The 19,110-nt window shown below is 31.5% G+C and overlaps 1 protein-coding gene across 1 annotated transcript; it reads right to left on the bottom strand.

Annotated features, from left to right (window-relative positions):
• Window positions 1-1,403: 1,403 nt before the first annotated feature.
• Window positions 1,404-19,106, bottom strand: LOC132720577 (neogenin-like). Its single transcript, XM_060704738.1, has 6 exons — window positions 19,055-19,106; window positions 18,726-18,752; window positions 16,167-16,250; window positions 14,050-14,283; window positions 11,644-11,795; window positions 1,404-10,495 (listed from the first exon to the last, which is right to left on the bottom strand). Exons 1-6 carry the CDS (start codon window positions 19,104-19,106, stop codon window positions 10,397-10,399), a joined length of 648 nt encoding a protein of 215 aa, XP_060560721.1. The 3' UTR covers window positions 1,404-10,396.
• Window positions 19,107-19,110: the final 4 nt, after the last annotated feature.

Here is a 19,110-nt window from a genome sequence, read left to right as displayed (position 1 = left end):
ATCCAAGGGCGACAACTTTAATACGGTCTAAAATGAAAGGGTCTAATTACCACAGTAGTTGTATAAAGAGAATAAACACGGCTCTGTTTCAAGTATGGCTCGGACCCACGACCTCTAGGCCGAGGTTCAGGCATCATAACCACTTGTATGCCATTGTAAAATTAGAGACACCTTCACTGACAGGTGATAAAAAATTCTCGTATATTATTCACTAGCTGATCCTCGAATCCAAAATCAATACGGGTCGTCTATTTGTCAAGACCAAAGCACCTACAAAGTTTGAGGACCAACAGCCTATTGGTTGTTAAGTTATTGATCAGGAACCGATTTTACCCACAAGGTCAATGTGACCCTGACCTTTGACCCCAAAATCAATATGGGTAATCTACTGGTCATGAACAATCCCGATACTAAGTTTGAAGTTCCTAGGCCTAGGCGTTCTTTCGTTTATTGATCGGAACCATTTGGTCTACCCACGGAAAAATGCAAAGCAATATACCACACTTCTTTGAAGGGGGAGGGGTGGGGGCATAATTAACAATAACAATTTCATCTATAAACAAACAGTAATTTTAAATTGTCTAAAAACGATGAACTTGTATATAAATTGTCGCTTGTTTTCTCAATTTATTTCAGGGTGACAACACCACAACACCGTGTGGTGTATGCCAATTTTTAAGGTTTCAGCTCGATTCCTAGTAGGAAACTGCTGTAAATATTTTTTTTATTAAATAGCACATGCTAAGCACATAGATCTTAAGATAGTCTTACTTAATGCTTTCCCGCCAAAAATAATTCTAACATCGGCCAATATCGTAATAAATCGGTCATTTCCAAAAATCTATTCAATAATTTATAACCGGAATTTACTACATAGCGATAAAGGAAGAGTCATTGTAAATAAACTAATGCCTTAGATTGTGAAAAAATAACATTCCGGAAATAACCGATTTGCTACGAATTTGGCCGATGTAGAATTTTTTGGCGAAAAAAGCATTACAGTAAGACTATATTTATGTTTTTGTTTGGGGACCGTTGTTTTTTGTGGGCAAAAAATCACACACTTTCACGGACTCACCGAGTCATGATCACGAATTTTCCTCAAATGTTGGCTGACATTGTATGTTCATTGTCATTAAAAATAGTTGTTTGTTTATACTGGATAACAGCCCATCATCCTTACAATAATAGCAAACTTACATTAAAGTAGCTCGATATCTTCCTTTAACCTAAACCACTGTACCTCAGCTACATTCACACAAACAAGGTGTGCCCGTTTTGGCTGAGGGGTTGCCTTTAATGGTTGAGACATAAGAATTGCAGCCACCATTTACCCCTAGGGGACTGAATATGTAGGAATAACTGAAGTGTGTGCATCGTAAATAATGATTAAACACAACATATTTATATTTCATATTTATTTTATTTAAAGTCAGCATATTCCATTTTTAATAATGAGACTGATTTCCATTATGACAATATGATAAAAAAGAACATATGACATGATGGTCACGTGATGTATGATAAATGGTCACGTGACGTACGATACTAAAAATAAACCCAGCCACGTGGTGTATGATAAATGGTCACGTGATGTATGATAAATGATCACGTAATGTATGATAATCATAAACTGTCACATAATGTATGACAAATGGTCAATTTCGTGATGTTTGAAAAATGGTCACGTGAGGTATGATAAATGGTCACGTGACGTATGATAAAACACATATTACATTGCAACCTTTGATTAATTTTTATATATAAAAAACCTATGTAAATTTGCACACATTTAAACATATCAAAATTGTAAATATCAAACTTTAAAGTAAAATTCTTTCCCTTGTTTGATATAGCCATTAAAAAATGTAATATTTGTATGAAATACGCCGTTATAATCCGTATTCTAATGTCATGAAAGTTATGACATCATGAATGTTATGACATTGTGAAAATTATGACATTGTGAAATTATGACATCATGAAAGTTATGACATCATGAAAATTATGACATTGTGAAATTATGACATTGTGAAATTATGACATGACAATCATTACGTCATCAGATTATGAGATGGAATAATGGGTAAAAAAAGCACGCAATTTCATATTTGACCATCCCACATAACATCGTTCAAACTTGACTTGATGACAGAAGCTTTACCAGTCGGAAGTTGATGTTCACCCTATCTACTGGCCAAAATTCAGCCATTAAACCAAGTTTAGTATATATGAAAATATTATAAGGTTGTTCATCGAACAAACAAAAAAATATACATGTATAAAAACACAAATTTGAACCTGTAGCCCCCACAAAAGAAAAATCCGCATTTTTAGTAAATTTCAGTAACTAAACATAATTACGTCATCAAATTTGAATATTAATGTTACAGATATTTCAAACTACTCGATTATCAAATATTTGCATTACAACACTGGTTCAAAATTGAATCATATGCACTACACATGTGTTAAAAAATTACTCCTCGATTACACAAAAAATAGTATACAAGTATGCATATTTGAACAGACAGAAATTCACAGTTAAGTTTTGTAACACAGAACATGATATCTGAGAATATGAAAGTTTGGTTTTGAAAATCAAATAAAAATTACGAGCTAAATACAATTAATTCATTAGTAATATGAGACAGGTACTTGAAATCGTTATATTAAACTTGCTAATTCAAGGTAAACTTTGTTAATCATTTCAGGTAAATTTTGCCAATAGAGTTAGCCTACTCAAGATTTATGAATATCTTGGAATTTACCAGCTTATCCAAAGGTACTAACTTTACTTTTTACAGTTACAATTTTTTTGGTGTTGCAGTTATTAATGGTATATATGTAAATTAGGCACAACAGTGTGTCCACTCTTTTCTAAACTCATAGAAAAAATCTATAATTCAAATTACAATGTTAATTGCTTGTTTATGGGGTAAACCCATAAAAAGCTGGGGCAAACTTACATTTGCTGAATTACCCATCACATTTATTCTGTAGTTGATATATTTTTCTATTATCCAAAAAAAAATATTCTTTTCCAAAATATTTTCTATAAAAATGATCAAATATGTTATTTCATCATAATTTTTTTAATACATTTGCAAAACAGACTAGGATTGTTCAAGACCTTGTACAGAAATAAAGAGTTTTATGGTTTTTGTTTATTCGACATTTTTTTGGTTTTTTATTTGTTTGGGTCGTCAGACCAAACAAATAATGGTAGCGAAATTTCAGAGTCTAATGTTCTTAATTGCAAATGCCGAAAGTAGTCCACTTTTTTGAAGCGGTTACTTCCCTTTTGTATGTACACTAAAGCCGAAAAATTCAGGGGAGATCACTGCGTAAAGATGGTCAAAGACAGGCGCATCAATTTTCAAGCAAAGTAATTCCCGAATGGTCGAAGCTTTCCAATATTGTTTTCTGGTATTTTCTGATCGAAAATAACTAAATACAAAGCGGACATTCAATCTCTGACACAGAAGTTTATGACAAACCTAACAACAAGTAGTTCTCAAAACAGCTTAAAACTAGCGATTTAAAAGAAAGAAATATTTTATTTTGTTACAAGTATCCAACAAATTACAACGCATTTAAAAGTTAAACAATAGCGTTGGCTTATTGAATTGTCAATAAATGCACAATCACAAATTACGCGGATGAATATGATTTTATCAATGAAAATACTATTTTAGCCATGTAGATTACCGAATACTACACAAACCGAGTAGTGGAATATATAGATTCTACATGTCGGACTGTTTGGGCGAATGGATTTTCGCTAAAATATTACTTCAATTTTAAACAACAGGTTTACCCTGAACAAAATACCTCGAAATTAATAAGGATTACAAACCTGAATGCAAGGAAGTTCTAAATTTAGAATGACTTGATATTATTCAGACATTCTGTGTATAACTTCTCCGTGGTACAGTGGTAACGCGCTCGCTTAGTGAGTGAGAGGTCTCGAGTTCGAATCCAGTCGAGGAATTTTTTTTTTTTTTTGTTAAATTCTTTTTTAAATTGTTTTTGTTAAGGAAGTAGCCATGATTTACAAGGATAAAGTGTGGCTGTCGTAAAAAAAGTACATAAATGATTTTTTGATGCAACTCTAGTTATGCAGAATTCCGTATGTGCCTTACAAAATGAATTATAATACATAAAAATAAACTTATACAGGAAAATGCATACAGATATACAGTACAATTTAGATTGCAAAGATCAGAAAATACCAAAGAACTTGAAGCCCTTTGATTCTTTATAAATATACATGCTTATAGTAAGCTTCAGGATTATTTACATCTGTGTTAAACAACAGTTAAAAGTCGTTACAAGCCCTAATTTAGAATAATATGGTTTTCTTCAGGCCGTTCACATACAAATTTAACCGTGGCTGAAGGGTTTTCGGGCTCGCTTAGGAAGCGAGAGGTCTGGAGTTCAAATCCCAGTAAAGGTAACTCATTTTTTTAAATTGTTAAAGTCAAATAAACATTGGATTGAATATCAGTGTTGCAATTAGTCTTATAGCCAATTTACTACAATTAAAACGCTGGAAAGCATTGGTGGCACTAAACATATAATCTCACAACCTGCACCTTTCTTACATTCTGAGACCCAAACAAATTCAGCGCCTTCTGTGCTTTGATTTTGTATGTTAGCTAAATTTTTTACTACTATTTTCTGCATTATTTTGATTTTGTATTTAAAATGTGATATACAAGAACTGAACAAAATTAACTGCTACACCACAAAATTGTAACTGTAAAAGTCAAGTTAATACCTCTGGATTTGCTGGGAAAATCTAAAATATTAATAAATCTTGTAAAGTTTACCTTAAACTGTTTAATTTCCCATTTTCTGTCCACTTTTTTATACCCCAATGGCCAAAAATTCATTTAGCATTATACATTAAAACAAGAATTTAATGCTGAACATTTGGTATATAAAAAAAAATTGTGTGTTCATTGAAACTGAAAAGTTTTTTTTTGCGCTTTAAAAACAATGCTAATTATACATGCTATTGGTTCTATAAATAGAATGAAGGGATGCCATAATGGAAGTAAAATATAAACAAAATGGACACATAAAGTAACTTCACAACACGGTGCTGGACTCACAAAAAAAGATATCTAAAAACTTGTTTGTGCATGTAAGAAAAAAAAAAACTCGGGTAATAAAAGTACAAAATTCACAACACTTAGATTTGCCTGCCAAAAAAAGGAGTCATTGTGTATGTAGATATGGAGCTATAAATAGCAAAAGTATATGTTTATATATCACTGAAACATCATCATGTATATAAAGAAAAAAAGGGAAACAATTATATCTATGCCAAATTTTGCACTGTCATAGGGCTGTATATATAATTTAAAAAAAATGAATAAATTAAAAAATCTATAAAAAGAAATCGATGTCTTGCTGTTTTGCCGCTGTGTACAACTAACTGAGATCTATTCATACCTAATGGGTTATAAAAGAAATATAAAAAGTTTTTTAGTTTTTTTGGGTTTTTTTTGCGCCAAAAATGTTTGATTTAAGAAAGGGCAAAAAAAAATTATTTTTTAAATCTGATATCAAAAGGACTAAATTAAAGAAATGTTACACTAGCCAAGATAAAGATTTCAAGAAAATGCCAAAATATTTTCGCGATCAAAAGGTAAAATTCATGAAAATTCAAAATAGTTTTGTGGCCAAAATGTAGAATTTCAAGAAAATATCAAAATATATGTATGTTATATGTAGAATTCCATATATGTCAAAACATTTTCAGCAGAAATATAAAAAAAAATTTTGGCAGCCAAAATGTAAAATTCAAGAAATATCAATTTAAAAATGTACCAGTATTTTCATGGGGAAAATAAAATGTTTCTTTTTTACCTGATTTAGTTTCACTAAATATCTTTAATTTAACACTACACCCTTAAAACCTCAGGTGGGTCAAGTGTATAAAAAATGTAAAACAAAAAGCCGCTAAAAAATCAAGTGTTTTACCTGAAACAAAAAAATAAAACTTTGCCATGGAAATCATGAAATTATGAGATATGTAAATCATTTACAAACTTTTTTTCAATAAAACACTTAACAGTAATAATAATTAAAAAATTTACAAATATACATGTAAAAAAATCACTAAAAAACTTCATTTTTGAACATATGACAATATTAAGATATGGTGACAAAACGACTGAAATAATTAATGAATAATTATCTATAAAACTACAACATTTTCTTGCACATTTGTACAAAATAGAGAAGCATTGAACTGGAAAACATAGTTTGATCAAAAATGGCACTTTGAAGAACAGATTTTAATGAGCTGCGTCATGACAAAACCAACGTAATGCATTTGTGACCAGCATGGATCTAGACCAGCCTGCGCATCCGCGCAGTCTGATCCGGATCCATGCTGTTCGCTATCAGTTTCTCTACTTGTTATAGAGTCTGTAAGCGAACAGCATGGATCCTGATCAGACTGAGCAGGCTGGTCTGGATACATGCTGGTCTCAAACGCATTACGTTGGTTTTGTCATGGCGCAGCTCAAATGTATTTTATACTACAAAACTTAAAACCTACTACAACACCAAGCAGTTCATATCTGGTTGCTATAGTTGCATTCAACATGACCTTTCATACAAAGGTCATCAATTTCTAATAAAGGTCAAGGTAAATTCTTATACAATTTAATGACCACATTTTACTTCTGACAATATTTCTTCCCCCTAAAACGGTCAACTCTCAAGGTCATCACTTTCTTTTCTAGGTCAAGGTCAATTTTAACAATTAAATGACCATTTTTGACACTTTCTTTTCCCATTTTTTTAAATGATCATTCATTTCCTGTAAAGGTCAAGGCCATTCACTTTTATAAAAGGATCATTTTCCATATAAATCTTCTAATAAAGGGGAAGGTCATCTCTTTATAATTTAACCATTTTTTTTTTGTTTTCTATTCTGCATAAAAAAATTTCTCAAATAAGGTCTTTACTGAAAATTCAAAGCCTATTTTTTCAAATGTAAAGGTCAACCTTTTTCATTACAGATCAAATGTGTAATAAAGGTCAATTTTGTACTAAAGGACATTTCTAAAATAAAGAACAATTTCATGTTTTTATATAGACAATACAGGTCACATCATTTCAATTATGTAGGTCATTTAGGTGCTTTTAAGATGGCTATTCTTATTTGACAGGTCACATTGAATACAACTTTAAGGGAAAGTAATGTGAAAACAAGGCCTTTTTTATCACTAATGTCCAGCCTTTAGCCTTGAACATTTCTGTAAATACCATTTACATCTATTATCAATATTTGACAAGATATAAAATGAAAATTTGTTCAGACAAACACCTTAACATTCTTTCAATTTGTATTACACATAATCCTAAATAAGACCTATTTGTAAAAGAAAAAAATTGCATCAAATCATTGTAAAAAATTTGTAAAAAAATAAGTTTTGTCCTAAAGATGGTTACACAATATGCTTGACTTTTTCATTTTGCTAGATAGAAATAAACATAGGTAAAGAAAAAAACATTATGCTACCAAAGGGGAATTACTCAGTGAAAATCCATGCCAGAGTTATGTGCCTTGGACAAAGACCAATATCCATGACAATGGAAACATTTGTGAAAATTCAAATTAATATCATTATCAGTCAATGAGATACGAACTAGAAACCAGGATGTGCGCAACACAACCATGTATAGATTAATCTGAATATTTCTCTAATAAATGGGCTTAAAATTGTTCATGAAATGTGCAAAAAATGTACTTAAAAAAGAATGAACCCTTAAACAAAAATGTAATTACAAATTATATAACAAATTACATATTTGCAGCAATGCCATTTTATAATAAAAAAAGTATACAATAAATAAATTACATCTGAAATAGAATATTACACACTTTAAAGATGCATAAATTATAATTTTCAATTCATTCATTCAAATGGTATATAAAAATATTTTTTCGATTATTTTTCTCAATGGTGTACCTTAACATGCACATGAAATATGGGTCAGTACTTTCACACAACAATAAGCCTCCCCCACCCCTCAAATATGAATCTGTACTGGAATGCTGCAAAAAATTACCCTAAGCATAAAGTTTCAAAAGGGAAACAACTGTGGTAATGTCCATTATATGCTTGTTAAAGGGAGACAACTCTTTTCAAACTGTTTACAAAAATTATATATCTAAGGAAAGTTAATATCATAAAGTCCTAATTGTTTATCTTAATATCATAAAGTCCTAATTGTTTATCTAAGGGCAGCAACTCTTGTTATGTAAATAATTATTTATCTATGGGAAGCAACTCTTAAAATGTTCTTCAAGTGCAAATGGTGCAACTCATCAAAGGGAAGTCACTGTTGCAATAAACATACTGTATAAATTGTGGAAGGTGTTCATTTTTGTCAAAGGGAAGCAAATCTTTGGATCACATGTTAGATAAATAGTTTTAACCCCATTCTTATCAAGGAAACCTTTCCTTCATGCAAAAAAACTTCACTTTAATGTCATCTCATCTGGAAGCCCATTTTTTTAAGACAAAACAATACAGTCTATTTATTAGAATAGAGCTCACACTGAGGGTGCAGGCTAAATCAATCAGAAGGTTCAATTAAAAAATTTAAAAATTTAAGCAAAATTATACTACTGATTGACATTGTAGCAAAATTAATTTCTTATTATTTTCAACAAGTACTCATACCATTTTCTTTCATAATTATTCTTATCATTGCTAATTGTTCAAATAGCATTTATTTTTAAAAGTTTTATGTTCTCTTTTTCAAAATTATGAAAGGTAGACAATCAAAATAAAGAGTTATCATTTACTGCCAAGGGTTAAAACAAGACGATTTTTAGCTTCTAGTAAGTCAGAACACTGCTTTTAAAAACATGAGACTGGCACCAATACATTTTTCATAAAAACATTGAATTCATTAAACCATCAAGTATATTATGACAATAATTGCTTTCCATAGATTCATTTTTCATTACGGATTATCATTTATGCTTTGAATTTGAAGTCATCTTTAAATAAAGGCCATTAGGCCCTTCCATATATTCATTTTTAGTACAGAATTTCATTAATACTACCATTTTGAAATTATTTTAAAATATAGGCGATAAAGCCCTTCCATAGATTTATTCCCAGTACAGAATTTCATTTATACTATCAATTTGAAATAATCTTTAATTCAGTCAATAAAGCTCTTCCACAGATTCAAACCGTAAAAAATAAACATCATTCATACCAAACGAGAAATAATCATATAATTATCTGACATTCAGTTTAAAGGTGTGGCCTGAATACTTTACAATATGACGTAATGTAATTTTGCACTTAAAAAAAATGTCCTATAAAAACAAACTAATGATCACATATTATCCTATACCCATATATAAAAAAAATTCCTTTGGCAATTCATAATTAAAAAAAAAAAATCAGTTTTCCAGTTAAAACCTGAATCAAAAGTGATACATTGGTCCAAAATGATACAACTAACATTACTCAGTCCACAGATTTCTTTCCTCCTTGTTAAGTTGTATCTTTCTGTATATTCTTCAACACCTTCTTTTCCTTTTGGTTTAATTCATCTTTGGTTGGTTGTATCTTCCATTGGTTCATCCAAGGTTAGTTGTGCCTGAACATAGTCCTCCTCCGTGGTTAGTTGTATCTTTCATTCGGCTCATCCGTGGTTAGTTGTATCTTTCATTCTGCTCATCTCGGAAAGTCAGAATTTTCTCTTTTTTTCCATCATCAGCACAAACATTTAACTGAGATCCTTTCTCCCATTCATTTAAGACACTTTGTACATTTAAATATAGATATCCCATGACCTTTTGACACTTTTCTATCAAACCCAAAACATTGTCAACGTTCTCCAAGAGAGATCCTCCTGAACATCTCACAGTTGTGGCAGTTTTCTCTCAGAAGTATAAAAACACCATCTTCATGATATTCAAAATAATGTTTCGCCATTTGCTCTATATATAGAATTACTGACACTTTAAAATCAAATCGCCAAATATCTTAAATTTATCTTTGGCCAATATATTAAACTATTCCAATCTTGTCCTTACGAATACCTTCAAATGATTTTTTTTAATGCCTCAATTATCTTTCACACAAGAAAGATTTTCATTTATCATAAACAACAACAACATTGCGATACAAAGTTACTTTTTGTCTCATAGTTCCGCAAATCAACTAATCAACGACGTATAAAAACTTTTGTTCCTCTTTGTTCGTCTCAAAATAATATTTTTTCTTCAAAATTTCTAGCACTCAAGTGTTGTTTATAGAGATTTCTTCGAAATCTTTTGTTCGATTCATCGTATAATTATGACACTATAATATATATAAAATGTATGACCACTGTCATAATGCTAGCATTCAAAGTCTTGCTGCGTAATAGCGTTCAAGTCTTTCATTAATCCCTCCAAGTTCGCCATTTCTGCCGTAAGTTCCTCCGTACTCACTGATTTCTGAAATAATAATGATAAAATTCGATAAACATATAAGATCATGTAACACATTAAGGTAGTCTTACTGTAATGCTTTCCCAACTAAAAAAATTCAAATGTCACTGGGTGAGAAAAATGTGCCAGGACCAGGACTCGAACCTCAAACTCGGAATACCCAGTCTACTGACTGAGCTATCCAGCCGCTAATACACATCATCTGCCCTAGATAGTGAACAGTTCTGAACCGTGACACTTACATCGCCCAATATCGTAGCAAATCAGTTATTTCCGATATCACTTTTGGGAGACCATGGCTGTTACGTCAATTACCCATTTTTTGGTGAAATTGCATTTTATGGCAGGGGCATAAGTGCCAAAAAATTCTATAGAAAGTTGTAAAATATCATTTGTTTCTTTTTTCAAAATCCCACCTGAGCACAGTGCACTGTTAAAGGAACACAACTGACAAGTTTTGACATGACGGGACTGGAAATAATTTTTCCAAGATTAATGTTGCATTTGATGTAGGTCAAGACAAATAATGTGTGTGCAAAATTTTACATCATTCCATCACTCCATTTTTTCAGAATGATTATTCTCATTGTGGAAAATAATCCAAAATTGAAAAGCGTTGAAATATGATTTTCAATTTATTCCGAGTATATTTCTTAAGTATCTTTTGCATATCTTTCTGTTGTAAGTGCCCTGGTGGATCTCTGTAAGAAACTTAATTTTGTTTTTTAGGCTTGTGGAGTTCCTTTAAAGCTACATGCCTCCAGATGAGTCAAAATATCTCAATAAAATCAAACTTGAGAAAAATGAACTAAGATGTAAGGAAAAGTAAAAAGTTTCAAGATTCAAGTAATATTTTACATATTACGTGTGTGGTTAATGACTGATTTTTCAGTATTAACAACTATATTTCTACTGCGTTACTAACGCAGTAGAGGCTATTTATACATATTTTGACCACTTTTGGGTACTTTACGTGGTTTGTAAGTGCCATTCATAATGTGTAGATTGCTTCCTTTTGGTTACTTCACAATATTACAAATTCAAATGCATTTTCAAAATTTCAATGAAAATTAGTATAAATCTTTAATAGTGATTCTTCAAGCTTTAACAACAATCAATAGAAACGCCATCTCTGGTATAAAATATCAGCTTACCTCAACATCTTTCTCCTCACTTTTTGTCTGTAATACATCGGGGGCGGACTTTGGCGAGACCATCGGTGCCTGGATCATCGCCCTCGGCTTTATTGGACCGCTAGAAATTGGCGCTGCTTTCTTGAATGGTGCTGCGGTCTGCTGTGGCTTCACTGTAAAATAAATAACACAAAAATTTATACATACATCAATTTTCAATCTTTTATTTTCTTTTCTTCCCTGTGAGATACTGAGGGGTTATGTTGTTTTTTTTAAAATTTGTGAACTTTTAATTCCTGGTCAGTATCTATTTATCAAACAGCAGTTCTTCATTTTTTCAAGTAACTATTTTCTTTAAAATGTTAAAACAGTTGTTCCAAGTGTGTCTAAATTGATGAAAAGTAATGCCGTAGAGTAAATTTTTTTTTCTTTTTTTTTTTAAAAAATTAAATTTTCATTAAACTTTTTTGTCTCCTTTAAACCCGGGATAAATTTTTTATTCAAACATATTCAAAAGTAAAAAAATTTTTTAAATTTTCAATTTATGGGGTAGAAATAGAAAAATAGAAGGTATTTTATTTACATTAACGTATAATAAAAGGATAGTTATTTTTTAAAAATCATATATGAAAAGGATAGTTATTTACTTTAAATCCCTGTATGAAAAATATTAAATTATATGTAATGGAAAGGATAGTTATTTACATTATCTGTTTCTAATATAAAGAAAATTTATATATTCAAAGGACAGATATATGGATATACATGAAAGACTATGAATGTATATTATTATAACAGGGTATCAGGGTAATTAAGTTACTGATCATTACATGTTAGGGGTAAGTAAGTTTCTGTGGTATATTTTAAAGTGTTAGTAGGTTATTGTAAAGAGTACAATTATCCAAATTGGTGTTAACCGGAAACTGGAGAAATGTTGGTTTTTCCCTTATCTAATCCCACTCAAATTCATTTCATATATACACACATTCATAAAACCTAGTGAGAGGAAGTGCATTTGTTAAAGGACCACAACTCTACATTACTCAGGGTTGTTTTGTTTTTATATTATCTCCCTTTAAAAAATTCAATGATGCTTGCCAGTAGAATAACTTGAAAAGGGTAAAGTATTTTTTTTTTTCTTTTAATGTAATCTCAAATAAGTAGATCTATAATAACAACATTATCAACAAATACTATTTTAGTTAACAGTGAAAGCTCTGAAATTGAAAAAAAAATATGCTAATATTGTATAAGTTTCATTTCTTCACAAACGAGCCACAGACAACACTGGCATCTAAACAATACATACAAATGTTATATACAAACAGTTCATACAAAACAGACATAACAAATATTTATATTACAATATAAAAAATTTCCATATAATAAGACCCAAAATAATTATACCCAATTATTTACAAGGCCAAAAATAACTTTGTAAATGATCCATAAAATAAGTTCTTGTCGTGCAATTTTTTTCCATGGCCTTCAGAGAAATAAAGTATTGAAACGATAAACTTTAACTACAGCAACTACTTTAGTTTATTGAATCTGTTATACTAATTTTTTAAAATTTCTATTGTGTTGTGCATTAGCTTATTGAAACGCTCAAATCCGTTCTTGGAACCAACCAGTTCTAAGCAAAGTTTCTTGCGCTCAGAAACAAAATTTAATGCTTGCTCCTGTCGGGGTTTGAACCCACATCGTCAGTAATCCTCAGATTACCAGTCTGATGGGTTATTAACCACCCGGCAACACCGCCTTAACTTTCATGGCCTGTCAAAATGTATAAACAATCAGACTGGCCTGGCTCTATACTGGTCATATGATTGTTTATGCTTGCTTTTATACAAGTCATGTTTTTGTGTGGAAACTTGGACTTATTTGAATGTGCCATAGTAAACAATCATGTACCTTAGAGAATTTTTCTTTTTTTGTGGTTGAGTTTTACTTAACACCAACACACTTAGATGTCAAATAGCGAATTTCCAGCTTTACTGGTAGAGAAAGGCATCCAGTTCCCTTGTGTTCATTAAATTACAGGCACGAACAGGCACCCGAGTAGAACCACTAACATTTCATAAGCAAGCTTGTTAACTTCCTCACATGAATGAATCTAAAGTCCCTACCGTTGTTTGAACCCACAGCAGTGAGGGGCAAATGGTCTGATGTTAAGTGATAAAGAAATTGTTAAGTATAATATAATAGTTTTGTAAATGGTATGGTATATCATAGTATGGTATATGGTATGGTACATGTTTTTATGGGAATGTTAAATTCTAGCGCTACCTTCACCTTTTATCATGATAAGTGTATACATAAATATCTAACCACCAAAAAGCGTTAAAAAAAAGGGTTAGGTTACAGTGCTAAATAAAGGGGGGTAAATAAAGTGTGAAACCTGCCACCCAACTACGCCATTTTTACCTATATGCTTGGGAGTGCTAGTTTTGCCTGACCCGGGGGGTTCCGGTACACTAAAGCTGCGGAGAGGCGAGCCGGTGCGGGCAAATGCACCGGAATGATGATGATGATGGGGGCTAGATGATGATACGTCCGTAGAGGACATATGTTTCACGGGCGTGGCTATGCCCGTCATTGGGGTGCGGGGTTTATGGCGCCGGGTCAGGGAGCCATGATGTGACGGGGTACTAAATCCACCTGTAAACACAATAAGCAACAAAATGAATGAGTATGACTAGTTAAGAAAGTATTTCGCATCTAGAATGTCATCACATCTTTAATCTTTAGCAACATACTTAAGTATTATTGGTCTTCCAGCGTAAATAGATTCTCAAATGGGTATTATCCTTTAATAGTAAAAAAATCATTTTTAAGCCTTTAAAGCTCCCCCCCCCCCCCACACACACATTTTTGGAAGATTCACAACAGTACAGTTTGACCATTGACCATGGTCTACACAGTTTGCCATTCAATCATTACCTATTTTGAAAAAAATTTCCCTAAAACAGTCATGTTTTTTTCTCTCTCCAATTAATTTTCCAAATTGAAAGATAGGCAAGTCTATTTAAGATATTTAGTATGGTAAGAGTTTTCACCCTTTGACTTTTGGTAAATTTTTGAAGCTTCACAAAAAAACAAAGTCATGTGAGAGAAGCTAGTCATTCACAAAATCACGACAAAGTGCAAAAATTTCAAGACATAGCAAAATACAGATAAGTTTTCAAAGCTCCATTCCATATAAAAGTAAAGCAAGTATTTCATTCCATAGCTATGATGCTCGTCAGTCAGAGGCAAAGCAGAAATTTCACACTATGCGGATGATTTTTTTGCCTTCTAAAAATAGAAGAAAGGGAGACAAATGTGCATGGAAATAAGAAGTGAATTGCCATTAATACCAAACTGCCTTACTGCTCTTTATTCAAAACTGTGCACCAAAAAACTGTATTTACCCACATGTAAGTCTGATCACTTATAAGTCGGGGGTTCATATTTTATATTGAATTTTGTCCTATAAGCAGTCATTTCATCATACAGGAAAAGTAGATGAGGAAATTTATAAGTATTATCCACAGCTGCAGCTGTGCATTTACACAGTCATATAGGTAGGCCTTATTTTGTGTATTAATTGGCATACTGTGTATTAATGGCAATTTAACTCTTTTTTTTTCACATGCTTACAGCCTAGTCTATCTACAAGAGTTTAATCATCAGACAAAAAATAAAAATGTAAAATTCAAAAATGAAAAATTATGGTCATTTTATAGATATACTATGCTCATCTTTTAGTGAAAATCTTTAATCACAGAAATGTGTTGAAATCTATGAAATTCTAACTGAATATGTCTTACTTGAATAAAAGAAGGAATAAAATGTGTATGGGAAGCTGCATTCCCTGATACGGGTCAAGTAAATTTGGTATTTTCTTTAAAAAACTGCCAGTTTTTTTAATGACACTATATATTCATATTGTGACCATATATAGTTTGTAGAATTTTAAACATAATATATCTACTTTGTATGAAGTCAAAACCTTTTTATTTTATGTTTACAAAGAGTCTTTGTAGCAATTATCAATATTTTCGAATATCAAATTTGAGCATAGTATATCTTTAATATAGGCTAGACTGTGTCTCCATTTCTTTGATCTTTTATAATGAGAATGGATTGATGATAGTGAATGGTATGGTCACATTTAAAACAAATGAAAACATAGAAATAATAATCAAAAACTTATAAAATAATTAACTTAAAAAAATCAGATTTTCAAATTTATTGAAAGTAAACAGGAAACCTTAGTTTTCATTAATGTAGCCTGAATGTCTTTATCTATACCCAGTTAAGTTGTGATGTAATGGCTTAGTGTTATTATGAATCTAGCACACACCATACTGATTTATTTTGTTTCTAATTTGAAATACCCCATAGGCTAATTCCTGTTTACTTTCCAACTGAACACAAGACATGATAGACTGAACATGATTTGTTGTACAGAAAAATAAACGAGGGCGCCATAGCAACAAGAGGTGTGAACAAATATGAAACGATGGACGTAAAAAATGTAGAATAAAAAAAATACATGCCATAGCCAACTCTGTTCATGTACTGCTCGTCATAAACTTCTGGATGACAATGCTCGTCTTCCTCCGTGCAGGGAACCAGTCGATCTGTAACAATGGTGTGTAAACATAAACAACTTAGGGAACCATGCAACCACAAAAAATAACTGACCAATCACAAGTCTTGTTACAAAATGAAAAAAAAAAAATAAAGATGAAAAAAAAGAAAAGATAAATAGCAAGATTTGCTTTTTAAGATTAATATAAAACAGAAAATGATGGCAGAATGAGATATGAAATGTGCATGTAATGAATTTTCTCAAAGCAAATGTGATAAAGAAAAGTATATGATTAAAAATTAGATAGATAATATACTACACTGCAAAATTCACAATTATTTGTGGGGCATTAATTTTCATGCTTTTCATACACAGCCCAATCCATGAAGAAATTTTCATTTTACCTGCTGTAAGATTATTATGCATTACATAACATTATCCTTTTTTTGCAAAAAGAGACAATAAAAAAATTCAAGTGCCAAAAAAAAATGTCTTTTCATACAAACAACGAAATTCTATGCCCACAAAATTAGGTGAATTCACAGTATATAATTATAATGTCTTGAGAGGACAATGACGGAAACAAAAATCACATCAAGTATATATATATAATTGTAAACATGTCCATGCAACACATAAATCTATATTATAGTCAAAGTAAAACACAGTACTGATGAACCATCCACTAAACGTTATGAAAATGTTTTGACATGTCAGCCCTTTTCTTTGCCTTATATTAATGGATTAAACTACTTTTCAAACTGGCACTGGGACCATGTGCAACAAAAATCTTAGTCATTCAAAAACTTTCCTAAAAACTCTTTAAAACCCTTCTCATGACCAAGAGTAATAAAATCTTGGATCACTTAAAAGCTTTCCTAATAATTTTGAACAAGAGCTGTCGGTAGGACAGCAACGCTCGACTATTCTAAGTGCTTGATAGTAAAAAAAAAATGCTTGATACAATTACCTCCTCCTGTTTACAGGTTGGGGTAATGATGGTGAACAAGTGTGCACAGTTTCAAAGCCATATGTCAATGGACTTTGAAAATATTTGAACTATTACAAAAACTTTAAAGTAAATTCTAAGTAAAAAAGGGGCATAATTCTGTCAAAATGCTTGATACAGTTACCTCCTCCTGTTTACAGGTTTGGGTAATGATGGTGAACAAGTGTGCAAAGTTTCAAAGCCATATGTCAATGGACTTTGAAAATATTTGAACTATTACAAAAACTTTAACGTAAATTCTAAGTCGAAAAAGGGGCATAATTCTGTCAAAATGCTTGATACAGTTACCTCCTCCTGTTTACAGGTTGGGGTAATGATGGTGAACAAGTGTGCAAAGTTTCAAAGCCATATGTCAATGGACTTTGAAAATATTTGAACTATTACAAAAACTTTAACATAAGTGGTTACGCCGACGCTCGGGTGACTACAATAGCTCTACTTATTCTTATCGAATTGTCGAGCTAATAAAATAGCATCCCTTTAGACTAAGTGTAATAAAAATCTTGGGTCATCAAAAAGCTTTCCTAATAATTTTGAATAAAATAGCATCCCTTTAGACTAAGTGTAATAAAAAGCTTGGGTTATCAAAAAGCTTTACTTATAATTTTGGATAAAAATGTCATCAAGAGTTTTCTTTATAAATAAATTCTAAAGCATCCCTTTTGACCAAGAGCCTTAGAGAAATCATGGTCAATGAAATGCTTTCCAAATGAATATTTTACTCAGAAAGGAATAAAAGTAACTGGATTTATAAAATAAACTTTTACTGGATGAAACATCTGTTACACAAACTTCAGTATTATCCAATATGCAATTACAGAGCATGCAAAAAAAAGCAAAAACAGTAAAGATTAGAATGAACATATGAATTGCCAACATGTGCTCCACGATGTCGCTATGACAGAACTAAAATCATAGTATAATTAAAAGGAAAATCTATATTTAGCCTCAGTGGTCTTGACCTATCATGGCCAACTTCAAGCTTTACAGGTGGAGGTTGACCCCGAGTGCCATTTCGTACATTATTTCAGGCATTAAAATGGCAGTTGTATAGAAGCAATGAGTTTCCATAAACTATGTGAAAAGATTTCTCACAGGTCCCTAGCTAGAGGTATTCATACTACCTTAAACACTTAGCCCACACAGACCCCATCTCAATCAGGTAGAGGCATGTGGAAATTAAAAACATCTTATGGTAGAGATCCATAACATCACAATTATCCAAGATCAATATTGTAACCTTAGTGCAATAAAAGGTTAACTACTATTAAATTATATAAGGAGTTAACCCATTACTGCATTAAGGTGACAATATATGAAAGTGCCTTTACAAACAGTGGGACAAAAACGAAAGGGAGACGGACACTTCAAAACTCAGTCAAATAAATAAAGGTGCTTTGAGAAACGAAAGTGTGACAAAATAACGAGGGGAAGGATGAACCGGCAACTATTAAAATTTAATTCCAGCAGCTTAAATAGAAATGTAAAATAAGAGAACTAAGTCACTATACTTACAACCATATTCTATAGGGTAACCATGCGCTGTGAAAGAAAACAGAAAATAAAACACAATCAGAGAAAGAAAATTAATGGGGTTGCTTTGACATAAAATAACATAAAAACTGAAATACATATTGATAAAGATTTTTTAAGCTAAAGAGAGGCTTTCAAGGCAAAGAGTAATATAAATGTATACACACATATAAATTTTATTTGAGAAAATAAAAATAATTAGGTGGAATAAAGAAAGAAATGCATTCAAAATTGAAAATAAAGTAGTGTCAAACAAAACATGCTTAATCACATACATTCACTCTAGACTATTCAACCGTTAAATTACTTACATGTGTTTGATATGTCCCCTGCGTTGACCCGTGGTGGCCCTGTGCAAGCCATTACT

The sequence above is a fragment of the Ruditapes philippinarum genome, unplaced genomic scaffold (genome assembly GCF_026571515.1).
Source record: "Ruditapes philippinarum isolate M1 unplaced genomic scaffold, ASM2657151v2 ctg11441_1_1_1_1, whole genome shotgun sequence".
Lineage (NCBI taxonomy): Eukaryota > Metazoa > Mollusca > Bivalvia > Venerida > Veneridae > Ruditapes > Ruditapes philippinarum.
The sequence above is the reverse complement of the archived record's forward strand: the minus strand, read 5'-3'. Positions and strand labels throughout refer to the sequence as shown.